This window comes from Triticum aestivum, chromosome 7D (assembly GCF_018294505.1).
Source record: "Triticum aestivum cultivar Chinese Spring chromosome 7D, IWGSC CS RefSeq v2.1, whole genome shotgun sequence".
Lineage (NCBI taxonomy): Eukaryota > Viridiplantae > Streptophyta > Magnoliopsida > Poales > Poaceae > Triticum > Triticum aestivum.
The window spans coordinates 201,625,747-201,634,260 of record NC_057814.1 but is presented as its reverse complement, the minus strand read 5'-3'; the positions used below and the strand labels follow the sequence as shown (position 1 = coordinate 201,634,260).

Sequence of the window (8,514 nt, the reverse complement as noted above, 5' to 3'; positions counted from 1 at the left end):
AGAGGAGGCCAGGGCAGGGCCGCGCGCCCCTCCCCCCCAGTCCGAATAGGACAAGGAGAGGGGGCGGCGCCCCCCCCTTCCTTCCTCCCCTCCACCTCTTCCCCCTTCTCTCCTAGTCCAACATGGAAAAGGGGGGAGTCCTACTCCCGGTAGGAGTAGGACTCCTCCTGGCGCGCCTCTCCCCTAGGCCGGCCGAACCCCCCCCTTGCTCCTTTATATACGGGGGCAGGGGGCACCTCTAGACACACAATTGATCATTGATCTCTTAGCCGTGTGCGGTGCCCCCCTCCGCCATATTACACCTCGATAATATCGTAGCGGTGCTTAGGCGAAGCCCTGCGTCGGTAGAACATCAACATTGTCACCACGCCGTCGTGCTGACGAAACTCTCCCTCAACACTCGGCTGGATCGGAGTTCGAGGGACGTCACTGAGCTGAACGTGTGCTGAACTCGGAGGTGCCGTGCGTTCGGTACTTGATCGGTCGGATCATGAAGACGTACGACTACATCAACCGCGTTGTGTTAAACGCTTCCGCTATCGGTCTACGAGGGTACGTGGACACCACTCTCCCCTCTCGTTGCTATGCATCACCATGGTCTTGCGTGTGCGTAGAATTTTTTTGAAATTACTACGTTCCCCAACAGTTTATCAAACAAGGCGATACAAGATTTTGGCAAGTGTTTAAGATTGATATGAACAAGTTCAAATCAACCTGGGGCCTAATGTTGGGGAGATAACTATTGGGTATGAACCACCCAGGAGGGGCCGGGTTATACCACTGGCGGCTTACCCTTGAAGATGGCGGATAATACAAGCCTGTTGACGGCCCAAGGCCCAGAGGTGACTTACGGCCCAGGTGGATGAACTGCCATATATGTATGACTTGTATTGTAATGCATGTGTAGTTAGTCACCGAGCCGGACACGTTGTATATGAGCCGGCCGGGACTCCGTGAGCCGCCGGGCGTCGACCTGTGTATATAAAGGGACGACCCGGCGGTGGGTTAGGGCAAGAAACAAGAGATCGAGAACTAGGTCAAGCGTATTCGCTCCCTGGTAATCAAAACCCTAGCAATACCACCTCAACTGGATTAGGCTTTTACCTTCACAGCAAGGGGCCGAACCAGTATAAACCCTCTGTGTCCTTTGTCCCGGTTAACCCCTTTAAGCTAACCTAGTTGTGATGGATCCACGACTAAGTCCTTCTGCTAGGACATCTGCCGTGACAATTCCACTACACCACTAGAGGAAAGACAACATACATCTCATCAAAATATCGAACGAATACCAAATTCACACGATTACTTATAACAAGACTTCTCCCATGTCCTCAGGAACAAACGTAACTACTCACAAAGCATATTCATGTTCATAATTAGAGGAGTATTAATTATCATTAAGGATCTGAACTTATGATCTTCCACCGAATAAACCAACTAGCATCAACTACAAGGAGTAATCAACACTACTAGCAACCCACAGGTACCAATCTGAGTTTTTGGGACCAAGATTGAATACAAGAGATGAACTAGGGTTTGAGAGGAGATGGTGCTGGTGAAGATGTTGATGGAGATTGACCCCCTCTCGATGAGAGGATCGATGGTGATGACGATGGCAATGATTTCCCCCTCCCGAAGGGATGTTTCCCTGGCAGAACAGCTCCGCCGGAGCCCTAGATTGGTTCTGCCCAGGTTCCGCCTCGAGACGGCGGCGCTTTGTCCCGAAAGCTTCCTTCTGATTTTTTCCAGGTCAAAACACACCATATAGCAGAAGATGGGCACCGGAAGCCTGACAGGGGACCCACAAGGACGAGGGGGCGCGCCCTCCACCCTTGTGGGTGGCTGGTGGCCCCCTCTGGTACTTTCTTCGCCCAATATTTTTATATATTCCAAAAATATTCTCCGTGAAGTTTCAGGACTTTTGGAGTTGTGCAGAATAGGTCTCTAATATTTGCTCCTTTTCCAGTCCAGAATTCCAGCTGCCGGCATTCTCCCTCTTCATGTAAACCTTATAAAATAAGAGAGAAAAGGCATAAGTATTCTGATGTAATGTGTAATAACAGCCCATAATGAAATAAATATCAATATAAAAGCATGATGCAAAATGGACGTATCAGTCACTGCCATCAAAAGTTAAAACCCATGCAAGAGGAACTCACAGTACCATTCACCAAGAGTTTACCGTGTGTTAAAACCAAACAGAAACTTGATCAAGACAAAGGTATTAAGAAGCTAAGGGGACAGGTGATTCAACTGGTGTGTGTCACTTGGGTCGTCGCTTTATCTTGCTGGCCAATGCTTCAATATGACTCCCTGAGTTTTTTTCCCCATCCTTGCCTAAAAATAAGATGGCACGCATTCTTTCAGGGATCAGCGGGAACTGTCAAGACCTCGTCACACATTCCGAAGACGGCACGCCAAATTTGACCACAGTCCATAAGCGGCTGAGTTCAAGACTATTTCAGGGGCTAGTGATGGTGCCATGAACCCAGGGTACCTAACGCCACCGGAAGTCTCCCACCAGACCGGATTGTAGCCCACCATGCATCCCTTGGTCTGGGACGACATCTCCACCTGTAGGCCTCCAAGACGAAGGAATCGACCTGCCATCCAAGGCAAGCCAATCCGAAGATCGCGGAGGACTCTTCAAACCACCTTAGCCGACTAGATTTCTATGTAACCATAGGCCTCGGTACCCTTTATAAGTCGAGGACGGGTTAGTCGACATGCACCTTACAATCTCATCATCACCTTTGGGTACACCATTGATCACCATTGTACTTTGTACATCCCCATCAGTCTGCGTTTGTACTTTGTTAGAAAAAAACATACGTCGTAGGAGCCAACCTTGATAGGTCTGGGTACTCTCCGCCCTAGCTATCCAACCATTGCTCTCTAGTTCCATGTTTCACTTTCTATCCACCACCCATTCGGCCAACATCGATTTTTTGGTAACTAAACAAAAAGGAATAAATTCTCTATTCGTAGACAAATAATATCAATCAGTCTCTTATCTTTGAAAACCCAATAAAGCAGATCACTTACAGGCACATACATATTTTACCAGTTTAATACTCCATCTATCTCAAAATATGTGTCAACTTTGTATTGAAGTTGCAAAATGGTTCCCTGGCAATCGACCCGGGAGATAAAAAATTGAGACACTTGTTGAGACGGAGGAGTAAATGATAAAAAAAATGACGCTTTATATAACCAAAACATAAATGTATTTATCTATTTAATTTGCATCAAGATTTGTCCAATATAACCGTCTTATTATGTTAATAAATATTTTTTCCGCGTGACAACACACAGGCACATACATAGTAGTAAGAGAAAAAAAGGAAAAACTGTCTGCACTAAAATGGTTGGTGTTCAGAAATCACAATACAATTTTTAGTTTCCATCAGGGAATACAAGTCAAGCACCATGTACTCGCAGCGCAAATAATAAATCACAGGCAACACGAACTAGCGGCAACGTCTGCAAGAACAAAGATATCACAGCTTCCCCAGGCGCGGCTTCGGTGCCCTCGTCTTACTGTCACCCGACCAGACGATCTCGTCTCAGCACTCTATCGAGACCGTCCACGAGTAGAGCTCCCGCTCCGGCACGCCGACCTGGAACATGGCCAGGCCGGAGCCGTCGTCGTAGGAGAAACCAACCGCCTCCGAATCCACGGCCACGCGCTTCGGCCTCGCCGAGGAGTAGGCTCCAACCGTGCCCGCGCCCCGCACCTTCACCTCCACGCCGGCGCCGCCGGCGCACCTCACCTCCGTCACCGCCCCGCCGGAGTTGAACATCCCGATCAGGCCGATCGGCGCGAAGGAGGCGCCGTTCGGCAGCCGCTTCAGCGGCACCACGGTGAACACCTCGTACTCTCGCGGCTTCAGCGTCACCGGCAGCGCCGCGTCCTTGGGCAGGACGGTCACATCTCCTGAAGAGAAAGAAGAAGAAAAAGGCAGGACCAACGTCAGTCGTCAGTTAGTCCAAGATCACAACGACGCGCTGGTTCTGGTTGAAGGACGCTTTACCTGCGACGTGCGAGTACACGACCACGTCGCCGTTCCAGCCATCGCCGGCGACCTCCTGAAGGCGGCTCACGTCCCGTCCCCGGACGGCCCCGGTGATGGTCCCGGGCTGCACATCGTGGATGAGGTTCTTCTTCCCTTCTCGGCACCAGCCCGCGCCCTGGCAGTTGAAGGCGCCGATGACGCCGGAGTGCGCGTTCAGGTTCCAGATCTTGAGAATGCTGCAGTCCATCACGAAACGGTTCAGAGAAATTCAGAACCGTGTCAGTATCGTCAACTAGTAGAAACAAAGTTGGTTGCTGCAAGTTCTAACCTTTTGCCGTCCCTTGCAGGATCAGAGAAGAGGCAGTCCCCGGTCGGTCTCCCGGGCAGTTTGGCCCGCAGGATCGATCCGTCAGGAAGCACAAGCTTCCTCAGCAGATCGAAGTCATGGTTTCCTGGTTTGTCACTGCCATGATCACACCCACAGTTAGCATCAAAGTTTTCTTTCAGTTCAGCACATGAAAAGAAAAAAAAAATCTGAAAATCATCTAAATATATACACGTATGGAAAAGCTGAAAATTCTCTACTGCTCTGTAATGTTCGTTACCTCACGTATATAGCGCAACCGCCGACTGCCCGCGCCGCGGCGTGGTATTCGGCCATCGGGTGGACGCTCTGTTAGCAGGACAATGGAAAGAAGCTTACAAGTTCAGCTACTAGAAGATCTGAGAGTAGTAAGCACTAAGCAAGAGAGCAGAACAGAGTAGTGATCCTCACTCACATGGAACATGTCCCAGTCCGGCTGCATGAACTCTCCAAGGAAAACGGTATTGTAAGCGACGGATGCGATGTGTATGGTATGCGAAGCTGGGTCTCTAGGCCAGAAATCATCAGAGGCTCTTACAACCGCATTTCTTTTTGAACTGTGGCAAAGATCATCCATATATCTTCAGGCAATTGCACCAAGCTTGAGTGAGTATATGCAGTTTCAGGAGCAAAATAAGGTTACCTGTATAAGTTGTCAGTGTTGTGGCTCATGCAACATATTATGCCGTTGTCGCGGAAATTCCGAGCGATGGAAGCTTCTAGAGCCTGCTGGTACTTCCTAGACAGAAGCACTCTCCCACCATGACCACCGCCTAGCGCCTCGAGAATGTTCTGCACGTCTACTTTCACGCCGTCGACCCCGGCAGATGCAAGATATGAATGGAGCTCATTGTAGAAGCTGAATACTTTGTCAGGGTCCACAAGGCCAAGGCCGTTATCTGCTATGCTGTTGAAGGCCTCACAGGGTTCGTTCTTCTGGACTCCTGGTGACGACACAGGGTACTGCATCTTGGATTGGTAATGCTCCATCCCGTCAGCACCGGGCCTTACGCCACCCCAATACCCGGTAATCGCATGCCATACATAGACGTACCTGATTTTTGTGTAAGAAGTAGGAAAGATGAGAATTGCCACAATTTTATCAGGCTGTATGAGGCAACAAAAAAAAACAAGTAACATCATACTTTAGCTCATGTTTCCCCTTAATTTCACTGACAATATGCGCGAGGCCATTTGCTGGATCTTCTTCCCTGTGACCCTTCCTCCCATTTTTCTGAAATTTGTGGTTCTCCTTGATATCATATAATCTGTTTGCGAAGCTATAGATACAGGACATGCAAATATCAGTGATCACTACTGCAAGACAACTAAAGATTGAGAAGTAAATTCTTCTTGGCTGCTTACTTGGCTGCATTATCAGATACGAATGCACTTCCAGCAGGGTCCATACTGACCGATTGCCACCCATCATCGATTATGACAAACTTTGGAGCTGTTCCACCTTTTTCAAAACTGGAAAAAAAATACAAAAATACATTATGGAATTTCAGTATGATTCTCATATGGTAAGCATGGCATTGGCGGAAGTATACGAGATAGGTAAGACACCTCTGTAGTCCTTCCTTCACTCCTTCAGCAGTAACATCAGTGTAAAATGCATCCCATGTGCACCAGCCAAACCAGTTTAGCATGTCTGGCATCTGCAGCAAGGTGAAAGTTTTAGAGGCACTGAAATAGTAAGGATGCAAAATGCATATGATACTATGTACTACTACAGGAAGGTACCTTCTTTTTTTCCCTGTGAGAGAATGTCTGCAGGTGCCTCTCAACTGCTCTGCAAAAGGACAACTCATGTGGTGTCAGTGAGAAAGGAATGCATTCATGGAAAGCAGTTGCCGTATTTGATCAGGAGAAGTGTAGGGTACTAAAATAGGAAGATTAATTACAGCAATATTGACATACTTGACAGCATTAGTGATGACCTCAAACGGATCCGATCCCGCACCAACGAAAACTAGATGGGTGCCTTCAAATGATTCTACAGCTGGATCACCTGGAGAAAAATAAACCAAGAGTGCTATTATACATCATGAAACAACTTTGCTCAAGTCAATGAGAGAAGTTTTCTATGATTGTCTGAATTACCACTCTCCAAGCAAATTTCCAGCTCATCATTTTCGTTCCCCTGTAGTACAGCTCGGAATGAGCCCTCCAGGATCGGGAGGAAGACGGTGTACACCGCAGATTGCTCGTCCCCGGCGCAGTCGGCGGCCTCGACGATCAAGAACTGCGTCTCGACGGGGATGTCGCGGCCCGACGAGCCCATCCTCTGTGTCATCCACCACATCTTGAACCTGAACGTGCACATGAATCGCAGGTCCCTGAAACACCAGCATGACACACATTCTTTCAGTTCAGCCAATTCTTTATTCTTTATGAATCGCAGGAGCTCCCTCCTAATTCTAGGTATATTTTAACTATAGTAACAAGTACCCCCGCAAAAAAATAGTACTAATAAGTACCAAGAATTCATTTTTGCCAGCCAAGTGTCCATGGTTGTTCACTTTCTATTTGAGGGGAAAATAACTGTAATGGTAGGAACCAAAACGTTAGTAGTACTGAGTTAAGGATTTCCTTTCATCACAAAAGGAAAAAGAAAAAAAAACAGTTCCCAACTACTCTTCTTGAACAGTAACTTTGAATTGAAGGGAAACACATCTTTTTCCACATCTACTAATTTAGTGGAGTATCGAGATTTTTCCTTCTGTTTTAAAAAAAAGTGTGGAAACTTTTACCGAACATCTGAAAGTTTTACCTTTCAGGAGTTACTCCTGTTTACAAAAAGTCAAGAGAAGACAAGATTGCAAACTGCAGTACTACTGCACAGTGGTTCATTGCACCCCAACAGAATCCTTTTGTCTGAATCTAGATCCCCGCACATGACAGACAATCAGATAAGACACGCTTCTAATCGTTAAACAAATGACAGAACACCGCTCGGACAAAACAGCTGAAGGGAGACGGCAGGACACCAACAGCTGTGCTCACCTGAGCTTCCCGACGGGGAAGACGCTGCGGCTGCCGGCGGGGGCCGACCGGACGCCGAGGAACGCGCCGTTCAGCATGCCGCCCCCGGCGGCCGGCGTGACGAGCACATTGTCGCGCACCTCCGTCAGGACCGTGGCCCCCAGCGCCGCCAGGCTGCCGTCTTCCTGGACCGCGATCCCGGCTCCCACCGTCATCTTCCTCCCCGGCACCGCAACCCTCCAATCAAAGCACGTAGGTAGATTTACGACGGCGGGGATCTGCGGGTGTGGTGGCGCGGCGCGCGGTTGTGGTGTTGAGACAGCCGAGTGCGCTCTCCCTGGTTTTATAGCCGTCGGGGTGGGGATCTTTTTCGGTTCGACCCCCCGGGAGTAGAGATGGTCATCTTTTTTTTGTTTTTGCAAGTAGAGGTGATCTGCAATCGAAACGTTTGTGCTGCCTCCAGCGTCGTGTCTTTTTTTTTCAAACACGCTACAAACGCAGATGTTTACATACACGCACCTGCACTCATCCTATAAATACACGCGCACACTCTATCTTCATGCGTATATTTTATTTTTTATTCCTTTTCTCGGAGGTAAGAGGTTTCGAATGCAGATTCTCACCGTGTAAGAAGCGGAAGTGATTACCCTCTCAGACGAAAGACATGAAGTTTCGAATGCCAAATCAAACTCTCCTTGGAAGCGGAGGTGGAAATGCCTAAAATTTCGTGTTTAGAAGAAAACAAGACCAGAAATTTCGTTTCGTGATTATAGATGCCCTGTTCCCCAACTTTTCTTTTTCAATACAAGGCATGTCGTTCCGTGCACACGCTCGCATCATGCTTTGGTGGATCGAATGAACTCGCGATCAGGCAGCGTGCGGCACACGAGCACAACTGACAAGTTGGCCCGGCCGGTGCAACGCATCGCATCACGTCATGAGTCGAGTCCGGACCCCCCCCCCCCCCCCTCCCCCCCTCATGCATGCGAATATGGAAGCTGGCTACAGTAGGTACGAGCACACCTTTTTCCGTATCGAAATATGCGAGCGCTTGAGTAGCGTGCATATATACCTCTCGCAGTGCTTATCATGTGTTTTTTTCTTCGTATAAAGTATTAGTAGAGTAAAAACAGGGCATCGCGCCGG

The 8,514-nt window shown here is 48.6% G+C and overlaps 1 protein-coding gene across 1 annotated transcript; it reads right to left on the bottom strand.

The window, feature by feature from the left end:
- Positions 1-3,254: 3,254 nt before the first annotated feature.
- LOC123166879 (probable galactinol--sucrose galactosyltransferase 1) lies at positions 3,255-7,693 on the bottom strand. The gene is made up of 13 exons (XM_044584686.1): positions 7,390-7,693; positions 6,487-6,722; positions 6,304-6,394; positions 6,127-6,175; positions 5,950-6,041; positions 5,746-5,853; positions 5,526-5,660; positions 5,024-5,434; positions 4,796-4,937; positions 4,622-4,689; positions 4,345-4,479; positions 4,035-4,252; positions 3,255-3,937 (listed from the first exon to the last, which is right to left on the bottom strand). Exons 1-13 carry the CDS (start codon positions 7,581-7,583, stop codon positions 3,567-3,569), a joined length of 2,250 nt encoding a protein of 749 aa, XP_044440621.1. The 5' UTR covers positions 7,584-7,693; the 3' UTR covers positions 3,255-3,566.
- Between the last annotated feature and the right edge of the window lie 821 nt (positions 7,694-8,514).